Below are 26,344 nucleotides of genomic sequence, written 5' to 3'. Positions count from 1 at the left end.
GGGTGGGGGAGGGGTGTTGTTTGAGGCAAATCTCACTGGGCTAGCCTCACATCTCCTGGTCTTAGCCTACATAAATGCTGAATTTTTTTTTTTTTTTTTTTTTGAGCCGAGGATCGAACCTAGGGCCTTGCGCTTGCTAGGCAAGTGCTCTACCACTAAGCTAAATCCCCAACCCCATAAATGCTGAAATTAGAGGCACTGCACCTGCCTCCTGATTTTGAAATTGTTATGGTCAAGGCACACATAACAGTTTTATTATAACTCATGACTTATCAACTAAAATGGCAAAAAATCAGTTGGGTGTGACAGTACACACCCAAAGAATGAGGCAGGAGGATTCAAGGCAAGACTAGACTATAAAGTCAAGTCAATATAAGTTCAGACTAGACTATAAAGTAAATTCAAGGTCAGAGTCATCTCTAAAGCAGTGGTTCTCACCTGTGGGTCACAACACCATCAGGGCCCACACAACCCTTCACAATCATTGCATATCAGATGTTTATATTATGATTCATAACAGTAGCAAAATTAGTTATAAAGTAGCAACGAAAATAATTTTATGGTTGGGGTCCCCACAACATGAGGGACTGCATTAAAGGGTCGAAGCATCAGGAAGGTTGAGAACCCTTGTCTAAAGTGACTGCTACGCTTTCTAGGGCTTCACATCAAGACACTATCTCAAAAAACAAACAAACAAAAAGTTGCAGATGTGTCTAGGTGTGGAAACACACACCTCTAATCTCAGTTCTCAGAAATCAGAAGCTAAATGATCATGAAGTGGAGGCTAGACTAGGCTACACAGTGAGACCCTGCCTCAAAACAAACACAATTACAAATATCAAAACAGAATACAATGTTGGGTGGTGGTGGCACACACCTTTGATCCCAGTACTTGGGAGGCAGAGCCAGGTGGATCTCTGTGGGTTGGAGGCCAGCCTGGGCTACAGAGTGAGTTCCAGGACAGGCTCCAAAGCTACACATTGAAACCCTGTCTCAAAAAACCAAAAAACAGCTGGGCGGTGGTGGCGCACACCTTTAATCCCAGCACTCGGGAGGCAGAGGCAGGCGGATCTCTGTGAGTTCGAGGCCAGCCTGATCTACAGAGCAAGATCCAGGAAAGGAGCAAAGCTACACAGAGAAACCCTGTCTCGGAAAAAAAAAAAAGAAAGAAAAAGAAAAAAAACAATGCAACACCCCACCCGTCTCTGAGGCGCCACTGGCAGTTAAAGGTTGCTGGGAATGGGCAATGTTTTCTTCAGTGACACAGCTGCTGGGAAGTTGTGCACATTCCAATAAGCAGCGATTACCCATGCTCATGCAAGCAATGCCAGTTAAACTCAGTGGACCACACACCTGCACATGTGCACATACACACAGACGTGGGGGGGGCACGACAAAAGGAATAAGGATGAGCAAAACACATTATACACAGTGATAAAACTGTCAAAAATAAAAAGTAAGACAAAGGCGGGTGGTGGTGCATGCCTTTAATCCCAGCACTCAGGAGGCTGTGTCAGGCAGATCTCTGTCAGTTTGAGACCATCCTGATATACAGAGTAAGTTTCAGGACAGCCAGGGCTACGCAGAGAAACCCTGTCTCAACAAAACAAAAGACAAAGAAGACCCAATACTTATCTAGTAGATTCAACTACTTTTTGACATTTTCCCTATTGTTTAGTCCACATCCTCATGTATTTGACTTTTCTACAGGACTATCATTCTGACTGGAGTAAGATGAGATCTCAATGTAGTTTTGATCCTCATTTCTCTTATAGCTAGTGAAGTTAACGGTTTTCCATATGCATATCAACTATTTGTCAGTTGTTTTTAAACATTCTTCCATTGTATTTATTTGGATACGTGTGCACACACGGGTGGGGGTGTACATGTGCCAGGAGACGCACATGGAGATCTGAGGACAACTTGAGGGAGGGGCTCTCTCTCCAACCACGTGGGACCCAGAGACAAAGCACCTTTAACCTTTAGCTTTACTGGGCCATTTCCTTGGCCCAGTATTTTTGGGTTTTGGAGACAGAATCTCACTATGTAGTTCTAGCTAACCAAGAACTCACTGACTGGGCTAGTCTCAAACCTGAAGAATCCTTTTCCCTCTGCTTTCTGAATGCTGGGATTACAGGCATGAGCCATCACATTATGCTCCAGATAGTATTTACCTGTAACATAATTGTTTATTATTGAGGCAGGGTCCCAGCCAACATGAAACTCCAGTAGACCAAGCTGGCCTTGAACTCACAGAGATCTGCCTACCCAAATTTGCCTCCTGGAATTAAAGGCATGAGCCACTTCACCCAGTGTGGGACATTTCTCTAGACTCCTTTAATCTAGACTGAGCTTTCCCATTTTTGAAGAGAACAGTACATAAAGGATATTATGTCCTCCTCAGTACATCACACACTGGGAGGCATGCAACATTCAACTATCTCTTACAGTTTAATTTTTATTATCTAGTCTTAAAACCACAATACTTTTAGTGTGCCTGTGCTCTGACTGCAACTCATCATGTCTACCTCACCAACTGCAGCCTTTTTGTTCATTTTTGAGACCGGCTGTCTTGTGTACCAATAGACCTTGAGTCAAACTCATTATGTTATTGAAGATAACCTTGAACTTCTGATCCTTCTGTCTCCACCTCCTAAGTACTGAGATTACATGTATATACCATGACTCCTAGTTTATTCAGTACTGGGATGGAACTCTGGGCTTTGTATGTGGCTAGGCAGGTCTAGCAACTGAGCCACAAGCCCAGCCCAATTCCAGAAATTTGAAAATTCCTGATAGACTGTACAATCTTCTCCACATCAGGATCCATACCTGAAATATTTTTCACAAAACCAGTCCATTCCCTACTTTAAAGTTGCAGCTAAAGTAGTATTCCCTAAAAGTGGCATTTCAGTCACACTGTGTAAAGTACTTTTCCTTTCTAAATTCTTCTTTATTGCAGCACTGTTTTCTTCCTTTCAAGGTATTTCCTAATCTAAAATGACTTCATTACTTCTTCATTGCCTACTGGAACTCCCTAACTACATGGCTTTATTCTATGACAACAGTCTGTCTATCTGCATTACATCTCCAAAGCCTACCAAAACACCTGATACCAGCGTACTCGGGTATCTACTTAGCAGAAATAAATTGGTATTTTCTCAGAGAATTTCTTTAATTTTACATGCATTGGTGTTTTGCCTGCATGTTTATCTGTGTGAGGGTGTCGGATCCCCTGAACTGGAGTTACAAACAGCTGTGAGCCACCATGTGGGTACTGGAAACTGAACCCAGGACCACTAGAAGAGCAGTCAGTGCTCTTAACTGCTGAGCCATCTCTCTAGCCCCAAGAATTTTCTTTAGAAAAACTATCCTCATGTAGGGTAGCCAAAGCAAGTATTTCAGTAGCTGTAATTCTCTAGTCTCAGCAATGTGTGGTGAGTCCCACCTACAAGCTCAGCCACTTGGGAGGCTGAAGTAGAAGAACCATCATGAGGACAAGGCCACACAGGGCCATACAGTGCTATCAGGCCAGCCTTAGCTATAGTGAGACCGTCTCAAAAACAAAACAAAACAAGGATATTCTTCCCACTGCACCCCTCCTACTCTTGTGAGTTCTCTCTCAATTTTTTTATTTGTTCAAAAATAAATAAAAACAAGCAAAGCAAAACAAAAAAATTCTAGTCTTCATTCTAAAACCAGATCTACAAAAAAAAAATTTTATTTTGGCATGGACAATTTATTTAGCTAAAAAGTGAACAAACAAACAAAAACTGCTGAAGCCTAAGAATGCTAAGGGCTGAAGTGAGCAAGAGTACTGAAAAACAGTTTTAATTCTAGCATCAAGCCTGGATGGGCACGCATGTGTATATATATATGATATACATGCATCTGAGTGAGTGTTGAAATCCAGCAAGACCTCCAACACAAATCCTAAGCCAAGAACAAGCGGTGCTGGAATTGTATCTGAACTCTTAGCGCCCATTTCGAGGACTTTCAGCAGCTCTCATCTTACCATGTAAAACCTCAGCTCTCCATATCATCTGTTCTTTTACCACGTATAGTGCAGAAAATACAGCGTGCTTTTACCAAGTATAAATCATCTTACCAAGTGCTCTTGCTACAGCCAGAAAAGGAATCTGATCAATGACTGTGCTCCTTCTAACAGGTCCACTGTGAGAGAGCCGAGGTCTTTTCCAAACTACACGATTCACTCCAGACTTGTTCATCACACTGAAAAGGGAATAAAGTTCACAAGTAGTCTAAATGATTAAAATATAACCAAGCCTGATATGTAAGGAATTAATAAAATGAGATTACATTATCATAAAATGACGTTTCAAGTACAAAGATATAATAAGCCAAGCTTCCTGCTATAAAAAGACAAACAAAACAGGGTAAGATTTACATGAAAGGAATTTGACTAGAGTAGGCCAAACAGAACCAACTGCAAACAATATGAAAATGAAGAGCTAGGACAAAGAAAAGCACAGAATGACAGGATTCCAATAGCAGGAAAGGTCAAAACGACTCAGAAAATGGAAAGCATTTACAGAAGACACATTTAAAAGGGTTCTCCAGTTTCTTGGAGATGAGGAAACAAAAGAATGTCAGCTGCAATTGTTTCTGACTTGAAGACTAATAGGGGCTGCGCATGGTGACTCATTCCTTGGAAGGTCGAGGCAGAAGGCTCAAAGCCTGTTTGGATTCAAGATTCCTATATATTTCAAAGCATGAAACTAGCCCTGGAGAACAGCTTTATAGATACTTATCTGGGAGTCACAGAATAGGAAAATCCTCCTACAGCTTTGCCATAAAATAATAAAATCGTTAATTAGTATATAGAAGAGTTAGTCACCACAGGGTACCTAAAACTTTTGTAAGTAAGATTAATTATTTTGGGGGAAAAAAATCAAAGTATAATAGTGATGGTTGCTCATTCTGTGCTTGGTGTGACTGAATGGGATTTACTTAAAAGAAAATTGACCCTTATTTCAAATTAATCATAGTTTCTCTGAGTCATGCTCTCTGACACACACATACACAAAAATTCTCTTAATTTTTTTTTTAAGATTTATTAGCTGCATGTACACTTGCATGCCAAAAGAGGGCATCAGATCTCATTACAGATGGTTGTGAGCCAGTGTGTGGTTGCTGGGAATTGAACTCAGGCCCTCTGAAGAGCAGCCAGTGCTCTTAACAGCTAAGCCATCTCTCCAGTTCCTTCTGATTTTTTTTTAAATGCCAATAGAGGGGCTAGAAAGAGCTGAGTCTATAAAGAGCCTGACATGAAAACAGGAAAATTTGAGTTCTATCCTCAATAACCAAAAAAAATCAAGGCCTGGTGGTGCTGACAGTACACGGTTAGGATGAATGCAGGACTGGGGAGGCAGACGTAAGGATCCCTGGAGCTCACTGGCCATGCAGCCTACACAAGGACAGCCCGAAGTGAGAGACCTTCTCAAAAACCAGGTAGACAAACCAGTTCCCAAGATATGATGGTGTGGGCACCTGTAATCCTACCCACTAAGGAGACTGAGCAGGAGGATCATAAAATGTGAGGGTACCTAAACAACATGAGAACCCATCTCCAAATAAAATTGAGGGGAGGGGCCAGCAAGATGGCTCTGGGGTTAAAAGTGCTTGCCACCAAGCCTGACCACCTGATTTCCATTCCCAAGGTGCACACCTTTAATCTCAGCACTCAGGAGGAAGAGAAGAGGTAAGAAGATCTCTGTGAGTTCAAGGCCAGCCTGGTCTACAAAGGGAGTTCCAGGACAGCCAGGGCTGTTACAGAGAAACTCTGTCTCTAAAAATCAAACAAACGGGGCTGGAGAGATGGCTCAGAGGTTAAGAGCAGCCAGTGCTCTTAGAGGTCTTGAGTTCAATTCCCAGCAACCACAAGATGGCTCACAACCATCTACAATGAAATCTGGTGCCCTCTTCTGGCCTGCAGACATACATGCAGATAGAACACTATATATAATAAATCGTTTAAAAAAATTTTTTTTCTTCCATTTATGGAAACAACCTAGATGCCCGTCAACTGAAGAATGGATTAAGAAAATGTGGTACAGGCCGGGCGGTGGTGGCGCACGCCTTTAATCCCAGCACTCGGGAGGCAGAGGCAGGCGGATCTCTGCGAGTTCGAGGCCAGCCTGGACTACCAAGTGAGTTTCAGGAAAGGCACAAAGCTACACAGAGAAACCCTGTCTCAAAAAAAAAAAAAAAAAAAAAAATGTGGTACATATACACAATGGAGTACTACTCAGCAGAGAAAAACAATGACAGCATGAAATTTGCAGGCAAATGGATGGAACTAGAAAAAATCATCCTGAGTGAGGTAACCCAAACCCAGAAGGACAAACATGGTATGTACTCATAAGTGGATACTAGATATAAAGCAAAGAACAATCAGACTGCAACCCACAGAACCAGGGAGGCTACATATATATAGAAGGGGGGACCCTAGGATGACTGTGGCTTATAATAAGTTTTGGTTTTACTCAAGCCTCAGTGAAACATTTCACTATTAGGATAAGAATTTGGCCGGGCGGTGGTGGCTCACGCCTTTAATCCCAGCACTCGGGAGGCAGAGCCAGGCGGATCTCTGTGAGTTCGAGGCCAGCCTGGGCTACCAAGTGAGTCCCAGGAAAGGCGCAAAGCTACACAGAGAAACCCTGTCTCGAAAAACCAAAAAAAAAAAAGAATTTGTACTGCATCAAGCTGATAATAGAAAAAAATAAACAAATAAAAAAAAGAAAGAAAGAAAGAAAGACAGAAAGAAAGAAAGAAAGAAAGAAAGAAAGAAAGAAAGAAAGAAAGAAAACCCGGACGATCAAGCAAGCAGGATGCAGTAGAAGTGACGGCTGAGTACATGGAAGCGCTGTACTCACTGTGCGAGCCTGTCAACCTAAACCCAGATCTCCAGAACCCATGTAAAATTGGCCAGACCCAGACACAGGGATGTCTGAAATGCCAGCACTCCTACAGGGAGCTAGGAGATAGAGACAGGAGAACTCTTGGAAGCTTCCTGGTCACCTGGCATGGTGTACTCAGCAGAAATAACAGGAAAGAAACCCTGTCTCAAAGGCAGGAACCAACATCCTAACTGTCCTCTGACCTCCACACACTTTCCATGACACACACAATCCCACACAAGATTAAAAGGGAGAAAGAAAGTAGAAGACAGGTTCACCTAAAGAGGACAAGCAACAAAAAAAGGTCAAGCCAAGAGGTTTGAGCAACAGTGGGAAATGTGCATTCCGCATTGTCCTACACTAAGCACAATGCTAGCAAACACTGTAAGTAGGAAACGAGGAACTCATTCTGTAGTTTTATTTTGATTAAACTTAAGCACTCACATGTGACCAGAGGTCACCAATGATATGACGACAGCACAGTTAAAGACTGAAAGAAGAACAGAAGAACCAGAAATATCAACATAGAGCTGTAAATGTCAATATAGAGCAGAATTCCACAAATTCCTTCATTCTTCACCCTTTTGGAGAAGTCCAACTTTCATTTCTAAAGACAAGGAAAGTAAGAAGACCAAAGGCAATCACATCTCATGCTTCTTCAATGCTGACACTCAAATGGGGAGAATGTTGTGAACTGGACATTCACAGGAACATCAAACAGGAGAAATACAAAGAGAACGGAGGCCAGCATTCTGTCTTCGAGCCATCTTAAAACCCAAGTGTTCTTTCTAAAAGACTACAAATGACAAGGTGAGCCTCCGCATGGAAGCAATTCCAGTAGCTGTCTCCAACACAAATATATTAGGAGTTCTCTAGAAATTTCATCGGCAAGGATCGTATGATCTTTGAAAAACAAATAGTGGTACTGTTTAAGAAAAAACGTCTAAAACCAGAGCAACATTACAAGACACTGCTCTCACCGCACGCCCTGCTGCTGCTGCTGCTGCCGCCGCCGCTCTGTATTAAAAGGCGAGCGGAGAGGACCAGGCTGACATGCAGAGAGCCGACTGTGCATCAACAGAAGGCTGCAAAACCAGAGTGCTGGCCAGCCGCCTAGGTCGGGACAGCGGGAAGACAGGAAATAACTTACCAGAAAACAGCTCCATTTCTGCAAAAAGACACCTGCTCCCAAATGGCAAAAAGCATTTGTCCAACTGTCCAGATGGTATTTTTTAAGTGAAAAGGCAAAAACTATAAACTCTTTTTAAGTGCTATTAAAAAATGAAAAAACTTTAACTTTAAGAATTCAAGTTAAAAAATAAATAAAATAGGGGCCGGAGAGATGGCTCATCAGCTAAGAGCACTGGCTGCTCTTCCAGAGGACCCAGGTTCAATTCCCAGCACCCACATGGCAGCTCACAATTATCTGTAATTCCAGTTCCAAGGGATCTGACACCTTCACACCAGTTCATAAATTATTAAAAATAAATAAATATAAAACAATCTAGAAAAGTATTTTCACACACACACACACAAAAAAAAAAACTAAGAAGGTATCAGGCCACCAATACTAAAAATGTGTAGTAAGAGACTAGAGGGGCTGGAAAGATGGCTCAAAGGTTAAGAGCACTGGCTGCTGTTCCAGAGGTCCTGAGTTCAATTCCCATGAACCACATGGTGGATCACAACCATCTATAATGAGAGATCTGGTGCCCTCTTCTGGTGTGCAGGGATATGTGCAGGCAGCACACTGTATACATAATAAATAAAATAAATCTGAGAGAGAGAGAGAGAGAGAGAGAGAGAGAGAGAGAGAGAGAGAGAGAGAGACAGACACACGTGACACGCCTATGAGTCCCGGGACAGCCAGGGCTACACAGAGAAACCCTGTCTCAAAAAACCAACCAAGCAAACAGAGAGGCCAGTGACTCAAATCAGTGGCAGAGATTCTGCCTAACATGTGGAAGGACCTGGGTCTGACCTCCAGAAATGACAAAAAATATAATAATGCATCAATTTAAAAAATTTTAGGGCCAGGTGTGGTGGCACATGCCTTTAATCCCAACCAGTAAGCAGATTTCTATGAAATTGAGGCTAACATAATAAGTTCCAGAACAGCCAGAGCTACATGGTGAGATCTTGTCTCAAAAATAAGTAAGTACATACATATATGAATGCATAAATGAATAAATAAATGAATGAATGAATAAATAAATAAATGGGAGGGCTGGGGATAAAAGCCAGCAGTAAAGTGCTTGCTTAGCATGCATGAGACTCTCTCTCTCTCTCTCTCTCTCTCTCTCTCTCTCTCTCTCTCACACACACACACACACACACACACACACACACACACACATACAAAGATATCATAGTACTAGTAAATGAAAGACAAAACACACACACACATTGAAAAAGACTCAAGTATATGTACAACTATCTCTGGTAGGATTAAATAGACTATAGCCTGAAAGCAGATTCATTTAAGATTGTGTGGGAGCCCACAAAAGCTTCCTAGTGAGATCTGAGCTTGCTTTACACAACAGGGCTGCATTAGGGGATGGCTTGACCACGAGCATGGTCACCAGGTGCCTGGAATGGTCTAAGCTTGGCTGTGCTGGGGGAGGTCTTTTGCTCCACCCCTTAGCATTCCTCTAAAAGCCCTTTAGTAGAGACTGAAGGGGCTGGTGGGTTTTGACCCAGGCCCTCCTGAGGCTATCTTGTGTTTCTGTCTCTCTCCCCTCTATATTTCCATCTAAATCTCTTATCCCTCACTCCTCAAGAGTCCCTGGGGTAAATAAATATGGGAGCTGGTCTCCCACAAGATTGTAGGCATCTAAGACAGCAATTTCAAGGACAAAGGAAACCTTGAAAGCAATCCTTAGGATTCCCAGGAATCTAGTCACAGAGATGACAGCTCAAGAGCTTTTTTGACTCGGGATTGCTGTGTGGCTTCGGCTGCTCAGGAACCTGCTTTGTAGACAAGGCTGGCCTCCAACCTGCGGCAGTCTCCCTGCCTCTGCTCCAAATGCTGGGGTTACAGGCATATGCCTCCACACCTGGCTAAACAGCTAAGTTTTCTTTTCTTTTTTTTTTTTAAGCTGAGGATCGAACCCAGGGCCTTGTGCTTGCTAGGCAAGCGCTCTACCACTGAGCTAAATCCCGCAACTTTCAATAAACAAGGCCACACAGTCAACTTTAGATAGATAGGGGTTTTGTTTGTTTGAGACAGGGTCTCACTCTAATTTAGGCCCACCTAAAATTTAGTATGTAACTTAGGCTAGCCATCAACTCATGGCAATCCTGCTTTACCCTCTAGAATTCTGGAATAGCAGACATGAGCCCCAATACCCAACACAGTCTGGAAAGTTACAGATGTCCCAGAAATCAGCAGCTTCCAACAAGACTTTAACTACAGGGCTGGAGTGCTGGTTCAGCAGTGAAGAGCACTTACTGCTCTTACAGAGGACCCAAGTTCAGTTCCAGCAGCCTCACTGGAGGCTCACATCACCTCTAACTCCAGATCTAGGGGATCCAATGCTTTCTTTGGGACTCCATGGTCACCTGCACATATGTGGCATACATTCAAACATATACACACATACACACAAAATAAATAAAGACCATAACTACCTGGTCTGTACACAAGTTAAACTGCACAGAGACTGTGTTTGCAAATAGAAGGTATAGTCTATGCAGTCTCTAGCCAGATGAAGCTTCATTCTAGGGTCATTTTACAATAAACAAGGCCGCCCTACCACAAAGCTGACATTCGTTTATCTTATCCAGAAAAAGTATAAGGAGATGATAAACTCAAGGCCATCTTTCCACAAAATAAAAATGTAAGAGGTCAATAAGAGGTGTGTAATTGTCCAACTAGTTACTGGCTGCCATATGAAAAAAAAAAAAATGAACCTGTGTTTCCACTACATTGCTTAGATTTTTCAAATTCCAGTTTAAGACTAAAATCTAAAAAGTGAAGCCATGTACACATTAGCAAAGTGTCTCTCAAAATATGGTCTAGCAATTCCTCAGGAAATGCCAAAGCTTTCTGAGCAGGTGTAAAAGGTTAACTGTTTCCATCATGGTGAGAAGGCCATGTGTCTACAGGTAGTTTTTCAACAGAGGAATGACTGGCTATGCTACAGAAACCCAGGAATAAGTAGTTAAATGATGAATTCATGCACTACAGAAGCTTTGTGGGGGGGGCTTCTACAAGTTCTAACCATATAGCAGTCTGGAAAAAGCAAAATTATAACAGTGAACAGGTCAGTGGTTGCCAAGGGTAAAGGGATGAAGACTGAATAGGCAGAGAGAGCATAGATGATATTTATTTTGTTTTTTTGGAAAGTATCTCTATTACAAAGCTCAGATTAGCCTGTAACTTGCTATAGGGCCCAAGACGGCCTCAAACTTACAGGCACACACCCTCGTGGCTGGTGATGGATAATAAAGCTACTTTCCAGGTAATAAAGTTACTCTCTCCTGGGCTTGGTGGCACATGATTTTTAATCCCAGAACTTGGAAGGTAGAAGTAGGAGGATCTCTGTGAGTCTGAGGCCAATCTGGTCCACATAAGTGTCTCAAACAAAAATTAGAGTGTGTGTGTGTGTGTGTGTCCAGCTATTGTAACCAAGCTAACATTCCATGACAGAGTAAAGACAGAAGATATGAGACTGTCACCTACTAAACACTGCGGAGACTGCAAAAATGGAGAACAATGCCATTCCTATCACTGTATTTATGGTACAAGCCCCAGAGGACTTAAAAAGGAGAGCCCTTTTTTAAAAAAAAATCCAGGATTACGATAAACTATAAAATAGTATCTGCAAGGCACATGGCATAGACTAGCCGTTGTGCTCTGTGCAGATTCTGAACATTATATGTCAATATTGAAGCAGGAAGATTAGGAGTTCCAGGTCAGGCTCAGCTATATAAGATTCTGTCTCAAAAGAAGAGAGAGGGAGCCAGGAGAAGGCTATGTGTATAACCCCAGCATTGAGGAGACTAAAGCGGAGGATCACAAGCTATAGGCCAGGCTGGGCTATATAACAAAACCTTGTCTCAATTAAGTAAGAATGGTGAGGGAGAGGCAGAAAGACAAAGACAGTGTACACAGCTAGCTAAACAAAGCCAAAATAAGACAGACAAAACAAATGATTACCTCCCACCAAGTCCTTCGATTCTTTCTCTTTCCTTGGGAAGTTCTGGCTTATGGTCTTGTGTCACCTCCACAGCTCTGACAAAATCATCCTTTGGGTCATCCTGAATTCCAAGGACCACCCCAGAGTCACCTACATGAGCTACATACATCTTCATGCCCCGTATGATAACCACACTGGCAGTTGTCCCGGATGTGCTGGGAAGACCTGTCATAGTCTTTGGCCATTCTGCTGTAATAAGAAAGAAAATATTTTATATTTTACTTCTCCAGGTATACACACAAGCACAGTTATTAGAATGTAACAAGCAACATATACTGAATTAGCATGTTAACACTTGAATTTGTACAACAAAAAGGTTTTCAGAAAAACATCCTGAGCTGGAGGTGTAGCTCAGTGCAGAGCACCTGCCTAGTATTCTCAAGGTCCTAGATTCAACTCCTAGTACAGGATGAATGAAAGAAAGGGAGGCGAGAGAGAGGAAAAGCTCAGGATCTACTTGTCTAAGGTAGGGTTTCTGGTGCTGTGGTAAAACGCCATGACCAAAAACAACTTTGGCTGGAAAGAAAGGGGTTATTTATTTCATCTTACACTTCCATATCATACTCCATTATCAAAGTCAGGGCAGGAACTCAGGGCAGGAACCTGGAGGCAGAAACTAATGGCAGAGAGCACGGAACAGGACTTAATGGCTTGCTCCTCATAGCTTTCTCAGCCTGCCTTCTTTTTTTTTTTTTTTTTTTGGTTTTTCGAGACAGGGTTTCTCTGTGTAGCTTTGCGCCTGTCCTGGAGCTCACTCTGTAGTCCAGGCTGGCCTCGAACTCACAGAGATCCGCCTGGCTCTGCCTCCCGAGTGCTGGGATTAAAGGCGTGCGCCACCATCGCCCGGCTCAGCCTGCCTTCTTACAGAACCCAGGATCACCAACCCAGGGGCAGCACTGCCTACAGTGAACTGGGTCCTTCTACATCTATCACCAATCAAGAAAACGCACCACAGGCTTACCCATAGACCAATCTGGTGGGAGCATTTTCTCAGCTGAAGGTTCCCTCTTCAAAAATGATTCTAGCTTGTCAAGTTAACATAAAACCAACCAGCACAGTACTTGAGGATTTAAATTAATCCTCTAATCCAAACATTTACAAATAACAATAATAAAACCATAAACCAATATTGAGAGAAACAAATCACAGGACAGATTTTCTACTTCCATGAAACTTTCAGTCTTAACTACATGGAGAAGCAAGGATATGTTAGTTTTGATTGCTTTCTTTGTTAGGAATCAAACCCAAGGCCTCTTACACACCATGAAGGTACTCTACCACTAAGCAACAACCCCAGCTCTATGTTACAGTTATGATACCAACCATTTCATCAAAACTTAGCACATATTATATCTTTCCAGAAATAGTTACTTGTTTTTTTTTTAAACAACTTTTTTTTTTTTTTTTTTTTCCGAGACAAGGTTTCCCTGTGTAGCTTTGTGCCTTTCCTGGAACTCACTTGGTAGCCCAGGCTAGCCTCGAACTCACAGAGATTCGCCTGCCTCTGCCTCCCGAGTGCTGGGATTAAAGGCATGCGCCACCACCGCCCGGCTTAAACAACTTTTAAATACTCAAATTTTAACAAGTTTAATTTTATTTCATTAGTTAGATATTTGAAACAGGGTCTCACTATATAACCCTGGCTGGCTTGGAACTTGACATGTAGACCAGGTTACCCTAATCTTGAACTCAGAGACCTGCCTGCCTCGTTTGTGTGTGTGCGTGAATGTGTGTATGTGACTGACTATTACATATACACCATGTGCGAAGAGCCCAAACAGGCCAGAAGAGGCCATCAGATCCCCTGGAGCTGGAGCTACGGGCAGTTGTTAGTCTCCTGAAGTAGGTGCTGGGAACTGAAGCCAAGTCCTCTGCAAGAACAGCACAGGCTTAGCTGCTGAACCATCTCTCCACCGTCTAACAGCATTTACTGAATACCATGTACAAGGCTCTGTACTAAGAAGCTTGCACATATTACTTCAAGTAATACGTACAGTGAACTTGTGAGACGTAAAATTACTCTCATTATTTCATCTCACAAATGAAAAAAAGCAATACTTTGAATGGTTAAGAAGCTTGCTTAAGATAACTCAATATTAAGTAACAGAACTCTCACATCAATTCCAAACCATATAGTGTCTAATGAAATTCAGTGGCAGTCAACAATTCTGTAATACTAAACTGTAACTGTAAATTCAGCAGACTGAATCACTCGCTCACATATTGTGCCCACCAAAACTCCACTAAAAGGACAGACTATAAAAATAACCCCATAGCAGACATGAAGCACAGGAAAAGGTCACAAGCAAACATGAAGGATGCCTGTAAGTCTGAGCCAACAGAACTATACAAAGGATGCCTGCAGAATGCACTCATCTAACAAGAAAAAAAAAAAAAAAAAAAAAAACAGTAAGAGGAGAAATACACTGGTTTCCCTCTTTATTGCATCCCAGAAAAGTTCAAGAGACAACAGGAAAGGCTGAAGACAACAGGTGGTACCAAGGCTGGAGCGACGGCTCAGCAGTGAAGAGCGCTTGCTGCTCACTCGTGAGGACTGGAGTTGGATCCATCACCCACACTGGAACTCCAGCACTATGGAATCCAACACTTCTTCTGGCCTCCCTGTGTACCCACAAGGACAGTAAACTACCAGGTAGTTAAACTACCAGGAACAGAATGAAAAGGTACTTCACAGAATGGAAGAAGCTATATAAAATGTTCCTACAACTCAAATCAGTCAGACATGCCACCTAAAGAAAAAAAGTACAATATGCCTAGATGGGCCTTGAACCAAAGAGAAAACTCAAGACAAAAACATGCAAAGGTATTCAATTTTTTTCAGTCATCTGGTAAATAATAATTTAAAAAAACCACAAGATACCACTGCATGAGTACCAAACTGCTTAAAATATGACATAGCGAATGTGGTTAGAAACGCTGAGCAACATGGACTCTAACAACTACTGAGAAAGCATGAATGTAAACCGGCACACTGCAGGAACATTTGGGTGTCGTGCGAGAGGTGGAGACAGGCATACTCTTCAACCACCCCCTAGGAATACACCACGTGTTACTGCAGAAATACAAAGAATAAAAACAAATGGCCAAAGCAACACTGTTCATGAAGCCTAAAAATAGACATCAATCCTAATGTCCTCCTGACTATACACAATGCGTACAAATCTAATAAAGGCATGAGGTAAAAGAAGGTATACGCATGAGTTTCTGCAAATATATTGCATTCAACAGACTTGGTGAAACTACTAAGAAAAATAAACCAGCAACACAGAACTAAAGTTGTAAAGGAGTAATTTGGAAGTAGATAGAACTATGAAGCCACAGTGGCAGAAAACTGTAATCCCAACTACTGGGGAAGCCGAAGCAGAAAGGTCAACAGTTCAAGGCTTGCTTGTGCAACAGATGCAGTTCAAGGCAAGCTTGGGTAACTTCATGAGACCCTCTCAAGAAAGTAAAGAGGAAAGTTTACCTACCATGCACTAACTTCTATATTCAATACCCAGCAACACACACAAACACACAAGACCAGCACGGACATACAGGTACATCTACAACACAGCCAATGCTCTCTTCCCTAATTGGACAGTATATTTATTCACTACTGACATTCAGTCGACATCTAACATTCAGTCGATATTCAGTGGCACACATGTAGTACCAACACTGGAGAGGTAGAGGCAAAAGAGTTGAGTTCAAGACCAGCCTGGTCTACATAACATATCATGTTTTAAGCTAGCCAGGGCTATGCTGTGGGATGGTAGGGCTACACAGTAAGACCCTGTGTCTCAAAAATACCAACCAAACAACAACAAAAGACAAATTCAGAAAAACAAAAATTTATTAAGACATACAAGTAATTGAGTCATGTACTAACTCACCTAAAATAAAATGCTATTGGAGTGGAGGGCAAATAAGAGAACATTCAAAACCACAATATTACTTAAATCACATTTCTGAACCTGACATGATGGTATACATCTGTAATATCAGCACTTAGGAGGTAGGAGGAGGAGGATCAAGAGTTCAGTCATCCTCAGCTACATATAGAATTCCAAGGCAGCCTGGGCTAAATAAGCTCTGACTCAAAAAAAGAAAATTTACAGTCAGGCGTAGCAGTGTGTGCCTTTACTCTGGAAGGCAAAGGCAGATCTCTGGTCTACATAGTATGTACCAGGACAGCAAGGCTGAGTAGAGAGACCATGTCTAAAAAAAAAAGAAAAGAAAATTTACAAAGAAGACTCAGTGAGCAAAGGCACCCACGTGACAGAGAGCCAGTTCCCACAAACTGCCCTCTGAACTCCATATGCATCCACGCACATACACAAAATCAATACACAAGTAAATACAAAAGAACCCCACGATTGTGGTCAAAAGCAAACAGATATTCTGCAGTGGACTACAAGTAATGAATTCACTTGAAATGCCACCTTTATCGTTACAATGTTTGTCTCAGTTGGAATTCTGAATTTAAACATCTATTTATATCATTTAATAATTCAGTTTAACAGCACTCGGGAGGCAGAGGCAGGCGGATCTCTGTGAGTTCGAGGCCAGCCTGGGCTACCAAGTGAGTTCCAGGAAAGGCGCAAAGCTACACAGAGAAACCCTGTCTCGAAAAACCAAAAAAAAAAAAAAAAAAATTCAGTTTAAGCATTCCTCCACTTGTTCTTTTTAATTCTCTTACATGTGTTTTCCAAATAAGTTTTCTAGTGGAGTTTTGTGGGTGTTTTGTTGTTTTTAAGATGGGGTATCTCACTGTATTTTCCAGGCTAGAGGGAACCCACAATCCTTCTGCCTCATCCTCCCATATACAATAGGATTATGGGTTATGCACGGCTGCAACAGACCCAGGATAAACATGTAACATTTCTAGCTCACACCTATATGGGTGGCTAAGGCAGGGAGTTCCAGGAGTCCCCGAGTTCAAGGTTGTGTTATGCTGTGTTGATCACATGTGTGCACCTGCAGAGAACCGACCCCCAGGATAAACATGTAACATTTCTAGCTCACACCTATATGGGTGGCTAAGGCAGGGAGTTCCAGGAGTCCCCGAGTTCAAGGTTGTGTTATGCTGTGTTGATCACATGTGTGCACCTGCAGAGAACCGACCCTTCAGTTCGTACATCACAGCAACAGGCCAGTTTTTGGGTTGTTGTTGCTGTTGTTTTGGTTTATTACCCAGACTGGGAGTAACCATCAAATCCTCTTGCCTCGACCTCCCTAGGCACTGAGATTTCACTCTTACCTTATACCAGGTAAGATTCGGTGGCTCTCTTCTTACTTTTTTTTTTTTTTTTGTTTGAGACAGGGTTTCTCTGTGTAGCTTTGCACCTTTTCCTGGATCTCGCTCTGTAGACCAGGCTGGCCTCGAACTCACAAAGATCCACCTGCCTCTGCCTCCCGAGTGCTGGGATTAAAGGCGTGCGCCACTACCGCCCGGCTTCTTACTTATTTTTTAATATTTGTGTTTGTTTTGGTGGGACTGGAGAGTGAACCCAAGGTCTCATGCATCCTAGGCAGATGAACAACCTCTAGTCTTTTTTGTTTTCTAAAGTTTCTTCTTTTAATTTTATGTATATGTGTGAGCACCTGCATGCATGTCTGTGAATCATATTATGTCTGGTGTCTGAGCAGACCAGGAGAGAGCACTGGACCCCCTGGAACTGAAGTTACAGGCTACCAAGTGAGCCACCAAGTGGTTCCAGGTCCTCACCAAACTCACTCACTGAAGTTGAGTGAGTGCTCCTAACTGTGGAACCATCTTTCTAGCCCCATGTTTTGGGGGTTTTTGAGATAGGATTTCACTATATAGCACTAGTTGGCTATGCAGCTTAGACCAGCCCTGAACTCATAACAATCCTGTCTCAGTGTCTGGAGTGCTGGGATTACATTCCCAAACCACCTTACTCAGCTAAGACTCAGTCTTCTACAAAAAAAAAAAAAAAAAAATCAAGTTTTTGAGCTTGGAGTGGTGGCATACACCTATGATCCCAGCTCTTGGCAGGTAGAAGCAGGAGAATCAGAAGTTCAAAGAGTCTGTGCTACATGAGATGGATGAAAAGGAGGGAGAGAAGGGAAAGATTTTAATAAAGAAAAAAATTACAACCGTATTTGTACTTCGTGCCAATTCTGAAACCGGGGGTACGTATCAGTTAGCAATATACTCATTTAACTCTTAGGGGAGGGGCAGACTATCGTCAGCTCCACCTTACAGATAAGGGCACTCTGGCACAATAGTCTTACGCAAGGTCAGAGCACAAGTAAGAGAAGCTCGGATTCAAAACAAGCCAAGAATATCCTCCTCACTCTTGCCACACCAGGAAGCCTATTAAGGGGAGGACAGACCATATATAGGACTTTGGGACATGATGGCAATACTCTTCTCCAGGAATGTACTGAAAGCAATTATCACAAGTCTCTGAAAATCAGAGAGACTGGTGCAGATAGTAAAACACAAAAGGAGCCGAGCTGATGATCACATATATTCCTATATAAAGTGTACTCATTGCAACAATCTGAGAGATAGCCAAGCATGGCAGCCCAAGTCTGTAACCCCAGCACTTGGGAGTCTGAGACAGGAAGATCGACCTACATCAAGGATAGCCTGGGATATACAGTGAATTCCAGGACAGCCCAAATGCTTGTCTCAAAAAATAAATAAATAAATAAATAAAAGTCTGAGAAGGCTTGAAAACTAACACAATTTTTTGTAAGTCAAATGATGATTAGAAAATGAAACGAGGGCTGGAGAGATGGCTCAGAGGTTAAAAACACTGGCTGCTCTTTCGGAGGTCCTGAGTTCAATTCCCAGCACCCATATGGTGGCTCACAACCATCTGTAATGAGATCTGATGCCCTCTTCTAAATAAATAAATAAATAAATCTTTAAAAAAAAGGAAAGAAAGAAAATGAAATGAGGCTGCAACTTCTGATTCATTTTCTTTATTGAAATAAATATAGCCTATTACAGCAAAAAGACCCTAACAAAACTGCCCTTGAATCTGGGCAAGTCCCCAGGCTTTTGACCTTTCTGAGATCTGTTTCTTGAGTTTTGTATATTCCTTTCTGTTCTGGCAAAAAGTCAACCTATTTTCTTGAACTAAGAGCAAGTAATTACTGTAGTACCTAATTCCTACAAATAGGATTCTCATTCTTCATCATCAATCTTTTGTTTGTTTGTTTTTTGAGACAGGGTTTCTCTGTGTAGCCCTGGCTGTCCTGGAACTTGCTCTGTACACCATGCTGGCCTCAAACTCACAGAGATCCGCCTGCCTTTAATCCCGAGTGCTGGGATTAAAGATGTGTGCCACTACAGCCTATCAATTTTAAACTGGTTTCTGTTACTATAACAAAACACTTAAGACTGGATAATTATTTATTTCATTTCATTTTGAGACAGGCTATCACTCTGTACCCCAAGCTGGCTCCCAACTTCCAGTGACCCTTGTGCTGGGATTACAGGCATGCACCACCACCACATCCACCCACTATAGTGAGACCTTATCTAAAAAAATAAATACATTAAAAAAAATTTAGACTACTGCTGTGTTTCATCATTTAAGAGGTGTTTGTCAGGTTTCCCACTGTTACCTCTTTCCTTTGGAATTAAGTATTTTGGAGGGAAGGTACATGAAATGACCTGTGACTATGGCATTATTTGGCAAGGGGTCTTTGCAGATGTAAGCAGGTTAAGAATCTTAACAAGAGATCATCCTGGATTAGAGTGAGCACTAATTCAAGAACCAGTGTCCTCAGAAGAGAGAAGAGAAGACAATGCAGAGAAGGAAATACAAAAACAAGAGGCTGAGATACAGAGATGCATCCACCTTCAAGCCAGGAAAGGCAAAGGACCACAGGCAGCCACCAGATTCTCCATAAGGAGCCCACTCTCATGACTCCTTAATTTCCAACTTATGGCATCCAAAGCCCTGAAGGCATATGTTTCTATTTGTTGTTTGTCTGTTTGTTTTGTGGGCAGGAGGGGATGGAAGCCATGGCTTACAGGAGGTCTGAAGACAACCTGAGTCAGTTCTCTAATTCCATCAAGTGTGTCTCTAGGGATCAAACTCAGGTAATCAGGTTTTCCAGCAAGTGCCTCCATCCACTGAGTCATCTCGATGCCCAATGCACAATTAGTTTCATATGTCTAAGTGTATATATGCATACAAATGAGCAATGCACAGGTATATGTGTCCACATGGATGTGAAGGCCAGGATTGGTCCTGAACAGCCTAGGAGGCTGCTGCTAACACCTCCCATGCTTTACTCCCCAGCAAGGTTAGTAAGCCTGTTAGGAAGGTAAAGGTGCTTTCTTTCAACCCCTGACAACCTGAACTTTACCTTCAGGACTCACAGAGGAACAAGAACCCATTCCTACAAATTGTCTGTCCTCTGACCTACACCCACACCCCACACATAATAATTAGAGTAACAAGTTGATCAACGTGTTTATTAAAAAATGTAAAGAAGCCAATTTATTTCATTTTTATACTGGAGAGAAATTCAACTAACTTTAAATGACTGTTGAGCAGCTACTTTACTTCACATGCTAAATGGGCAACCCTAAGAGTCTTAGTTACATGTAAGGCAATTAGCTTTGCAGATAAAACCTCAAGATTCAGCAAGAGGCACACATTCAGACACGCTGGTCTCTCAGTGGTAGACAGAATCTTCAGAGCAGTTCCTCATCATTATTCTAAGAGCTCTTTTGTCCTCTGGGCTGTGCTTACTCAGACACTGGTGGTGCGAAAGCAATGCTTGGTAAAACTTTGAGTGCCTTGGCAGTGGTCACTACAGAAGCCTCAAAGTGAGCTACTTCTCACTGTATTCTTCACAGCTCCACACTTACAGTTGGGGTTGGGGGAAGTCTTGGTAAGGCATACCTGTAAATTTAGCACTCAAGACCCTGAAGCAATAAGATTAAAATTTCACAATCAAGGGGCTGGGAAGACAGCTCAGCTGGTAAAGTGTTTGCAGAACCCACATAAAAAGCCGGGAATGCTAAGAGCTTCTGATCCCAGCCCTAGGGAGATAGAAAAAGATACCTAGGGTCACTGGCCAGACAGCTTAGCCTACTGACTGAGAGTTACCTCGGTAAGAGATCATCTTTAAAACAAAAAACAAAAACAGCCGGGCAGTGGTGGTGCATGCCTTTAAGCCCAGTAATTGGGAGGCAGAGCCAGGCGGATCTCTGTGAGTTCCAGGCCAGCCTGGTCTACAGAGCAAGATCCAGAGATAGAACCAAAACTACACAGAGAAACCCTGTCTCAAAAAAAACAAAAACAAAAAACAAAAACAAAAACAAAACCACAACCACAGCAGCCAGTATACCTGAGGAATGATACCAAAGGTTTTCCTCTCAGCCACACATGGACATAAACTTCAAAGGCAGCCTGGGTATGTGGTAGCTGGCACACAGCTGTAATCCCAACCCTTGAAAAAATGAAGGCAGGAGGATCAGAAATGATCCACATGCAGCAAATTCAAGAGACTTCCCTGAACTATGAAACCATGGCTCAGGAGAAAAAAGAAAAGATGAATAGGCTCAATTGTGGTGGTATATGCCTGAGATCCCAGCACCCCAAAGTCTAAGAAAGGAAGACTAAGGCCCATGGGGTGTGTGACAGGTAAGGTCCTAGCAGAAAATAGAAGGCTTGGTCATATGATATATACTGTCTTCAAAACAAAGTGAGTTTTCTTTCAAGGATAGCAGGCTAGTGCATGATAAATTTCTAACTGTGGTTTAGAAGACTCAGTTTGGGAACATGCATATCCAGTAAAGTGGCCTACATTTTCCCAATAAAATCTTTTCTGGAGGCATAAATGAGAATAGCCAACTTATTTTTTGTATCATATGCTGATACACATCAATATTCACAAGACATTAACTCAGTGTGCCATTAGTTTCCAAATGATGATACATCATGTCAAAACTCACACCTGGGCACAGGACTGACTCCAAGCCTGAGAGGAGAGGAAGTTGGGGCAGAGAAACCAGTGGCAGACTACCTAACATATGCAAGACCCCAAGTTTGATGAGGGCACTGGAAAGAAAAATTTTTTAAATAGGGCAGATATCTCCAGGCGTCATTCCATACTTAGGAGCTATAAAAGACACAGATGTTGGGAGGGGAGTCATTCTTTCAGTAACTTATTTTTATTTTTTAGGTTATAGTATAATTACATCATCTCCCCCCTTCCCCTTCCTTCCTCCAAACCCTCCCAAGTGCACAAACACCCTCATTCAAACTCATGGGGTAAAGATCTTAAGTGAGATTTCAGATCATAATTCAACTAACCTTAAGATACAGCTTGACACAGACTATTTAGTGATCCACTACTATATCTGTATATGAAGGTCCGTTTTCTTATATCTCAACCAATAGTACAAGAAACTGAGTGCAAAAACAGACGAGAACTGAGGTGTCTTCTATTAAGCCAGACATTAAAAGAGATTTGCAAAAATATAAAACAATGCCATTCTTTTCTTTCTTTTTGGTTTTTTTGTTTTGTTTTGTTTGTTTGTTTTGTTTTTGGTTTTTGAGACATGGTTTCTCTGTGTAGCCCTGGCTGTCCTGAAACTTACTCTATAGACCAGACTGGCCTTGAACTCACAAAGATTCACCTGCTTCTGCCTCCAGAATACAGGGATTAAAGGTGTGCACAAAGGCATTAACTTGTATTTCTTATGTCAAGATTCTAATTTACTCAAAATACTTTTTAATATTCTTTTTTAAATTTAAGTTTTAAAGACAAGAGTTCCTTCAAGGTTTCATTCAATAAAAATGAAAAGTGTGATTTTAAAAAAGTATGAGTATGTAGAGCTGGAGAGCTGGCATACAGGTTAAAAACATTTACTGTTCTTTTAGAGGACTCAAGTTCTTGAGTTCAGTTCCCAGAACCCACTTCAGGCATCTCATAACCACCTGTAATCTTAGTTCCATAGAAAGGTGACGTCTGATTTTTTTTCGGGCATCTGAAGTCACATGCATATACCCCCACACACACAATTTTAAATTATAAAATGTTTTTGAAGTGTGTGCATGTAAAAAATGCATTCACGATTACCATCATGGCCTCTACTTTATTAATGGGACAATCAGGGATCACAAAGATAGAGATTGTGCTTATGTGAGAAGCCCTGCATTCAATTCAACATCAGCAAATCTAAAGGACAACCTTTTTCTTTGAGATAGTCTACTTTGTTGCCCTGGTCCTGACCTTACACTGATCCTCCTTGGTCTGCCACCCAGGTGCTGGGATTACCATCACCAGCCACCACACTCCAATATGAATCTTTTTCTTTTAGAGATGGTCTGTCTACAAACCCTGGCTGTCCTGAAACTCTCTACATAGAGACCAGGCTGGCCTCGAACTCAGAGACCGGCCTACCCTCTGCCTCTCAAGTACTGGGATTAAAAGCATGCACAACCACACCTGGCTAAAGTTCATATATTAAAAGCTTTTGATTCTTAAAGTTAAAAGCATATGGCAAATTCATGCGCCCCACGTGTACTGTGAAATAAATGGACTCTATAATAATTCTTTGTGCCTACTCTTCGTCTTGTTTGTCTCACTCTCCACTTTTAATTCCTCTCCAGCCATAATATAATGTATTTCTAGAACAAACTACAGTGCTTTCAGCTCTACTCTGCCCACACGAAAACAAAATAAATCCATCATAGGGGCCCCAGGGATTGGCTGGGAACCGCCTCCAAAAAACTTAGTGGCTGGTCTCTGAGTCAATCAAATACTTGGCAAAAAGCCCAACAGATGGAAAACAGACTTTGAAACCAGCTAGTCTACACTCTATGACAATGCCTTTCTAAAAATACTGTGTATTTTACAAATCTGTAACAGCTTTCCCTATGTCTCTGTTTCTTTAATGAAAATAGAGTGGATTTTCTTACACCACTATAAACAAAGGGTTTTTAGTGGCAGGAGCGTTAATTCTTTTCTGTAAAAAAGATATGCACCATATATCCACAGCAATAAGTAAGCAACCACAATCCTGTGTCATTTACGTTATACATATAAGTATTGTCTGCCTTACAAACATTCAAAATTTGGTTGAAACTACAATTGCACCGAAATTTAGGGAATAAGGTTACCTGTTACCAAAAGCTACTTGGATGGGAGTTTACCTGAGTGCTTTTTACTATAAACTTTTGGAAACTGTTTGAATGCAATTAGCTAAGGTAACTATTATCTCACACACACACACATATACATATACACACCAAGAAGTTAACACATATCGAGGCTAATTTAATGTTTAATACGTTGCACGCCTTTTTCATAAGCAACTCAAGGGTTGCGACCCTAAAACACGATCAAAACAGAATCGCTTCCAAAAAGTACGTTGCCTATGTACAGACCGTTCAGCCCTTCTAAACTGGTTTACGCGGAGCCATCCGAGTCAATATGAAGAAGTGACACCACCGGTAGGAGGCAACCAAGAGGGACAAGCCCATCAAGAACAAAATTATGACAGATGCTAAGGGAACGCTCCAGTTCTTACCACCTCCGGCTTCCTTCACCTGGCCCACATAGAAACGATCCTTCAATTTATATTTTGGTTAGAATCTGGCGCCGGCTTTCAAACACTTCTGAGCTTGCTGCCACCCAAGCGAATTATCGAAGGGAGCGGGGACTGTTGCCCCTGATCGTGGGAGGGAGGAGAAAAAAGCAAGAAACGGTTGCTGGGAAACAAGCCATCCTAGCTTCCCCGAGGCCACTCGGTGTGCCCAGAACTCCAACCCTGACAGTCTTCACACGCATCCCTTTAGTGGACAGCGTCACTTGATGGATAGCGCGCTTAGTACCAGGGGAGAGGCCCACGCGGTGCTGATGCTATAAAAAGCCCAGAAAAAAAAAAGAGAAGAAAAGAAAAAAAAAGAGGCGGGCGCCGCACAAACCCGGGAACTTACCCAGTTTCTTCCACATGGCGAGGTGACATGCGAGGAAGCCTTTGCGGATGGCAGCGCACACCTTGGCGGGCTCGGACGAGGTGAAGCCCTTCTGCTTCTTGATAAAACCCCACAAGTGCTCCCGGGCAAACTGTGCCGCCTCCCGCCCGCCGTGCCCGTCGCACACGGCGAAGAAGGCCACCGAGGAGCGGCGGCGACAGCAGCGGCCAGCGGGTGGCGAGGCCGCGGCGTCCAGGGTAGGGTCGCGGGCCGCCGCCGGGCCTTTTCCCGATGGCCCGCCGCCGGCAAGAGCGGGGCTCGCCGGCTGCCCGAGCGCCCGCCGCGGTACGGGCGCCGGCTTTTCCTCGGCAGTCGCCTCGGGCTCCACCACAATCTGAGTTACGTCCTCCATGTACTTCCTCCCGCCCTGGTCAGAGAAGACGCTCACTCCCAGCGAGTACAGCCCCGCCATGGCCGGCTGCCCGGGATCCCTCCGTTCCCACGCAGCCCGCCGAATTCTGAGGCGGGAGACACACTCGCCGCTCGCCGGCCAACTATTGTTTATCTTCGACGACGCCGAGAGCGAGGAGGGGGCGGTCCCCGAGGTGGAGCGGGGGGGGGGGGGGGGGGGGGGCGCGCGATGTCAGGACTTGTCCGCGAGAGCTGGGCCGGTCGAGTCGCCGGCGAGAGGAGCCGAGCAGCTGCGCCTGCGCACTGCACTCGCTCCCCGCCCGCCCGCGCCCACCGCACAAATCAGGCGTTCTCTAACCCTCCTGTGACGTCACTCGGTTCGCCGGGACGGGCCAATCAGGAGTCGAGGGGAGCGAGCTCGCCCCCCCCACTCCCTTCCCGCCCTCCCCTCCCGCCCCCGCGTCTCTTTGCAACCGCTGCTCTCGCTCCGCCCGCCTCCTGCGCCAGCCCGCGCAGAGCCGGGTTTGTTTTCCCCAGCCTGGAGCTTCTGCACCCTGGGGGGTTTCCGCAGTTTCTAAGTCGCAAACGCCCTAACCTGTCACCTTTTTTTCCCCTACTCAGCTCCCTGGGGTGAGACTTCTGGCTTTTACCCCTTTGGCCCTCCCAGAGCAAGCTTTGCAGGCTCCGGCCTCGCGCGATGGTGGAAAATCTGCAGAGAGCTCGGGTGGACTTCACCTTTCCACTCCTTCGAGCGAAATGGCGCGAAAATGCCCTTCAAAGGCCGTTGGTCAGCGCGCCGGACGAGGGAAGCACGCCTGAACTGGCTCGGGTGGGACGGGTCAGGCTGGGAGTTACACGGGGGAGGCTGTCCGGTTTAGTTCAGAAA

At 43.3% G+C, this 26,344-nt stretch overlaps 1 protein-coding gene across 1 annotated transcript in view; it reads right to left on the bottom strand.

Moving 5' to 3' along the window:
* Ppm1d (protein phosphatase, Mg2+/Mn2+ dependent 1D) overlaps positions 1-25,665 on the bottom strand; it is a 38,551-nt gene extending 12,886 nt beyond the window's left edge. Inside the window, exons 1-3 of the mRNA XM_059271413.1 lie at positions 25,069-25,665; positions 12,082-12,310; positions 4,109-4,233 (exon numbers count right to left, since the gene is read on the bottom strand). Coding sequence (XP_059127396.1) covers positions 4,109-4,233; positions 12,082-12,310; positions 25,069-25,519 — 805 coding nt within the window. The 5' untranslated portion in view covers positions 25,520-25,665. The remainder of the gene's footprint in view (positions 1-4,108; positions 4,234-12,081; positions 12,311-25,068) is intronic.
* Positions 25,666-26,344: the final 679 nt, after the last annotated feature.

Source organism: Peromyscus eremicus, chromosome 8a (genome assembly GCF_949786415.1).
Source record: "Peromyscus eremicus chromosome 8a, PerEre_H2_v1, whole genome shotgun sequence".
Lineage (NCBI taxonomy): Eukaryota > Metazoa > Chordata > Mammalia > Rodentia > Cricetidae > Peromyscus > Peromyscus eremicus.
This window is presented reverse-complemented; position numbering and strand designations above follow the sequence as displayed.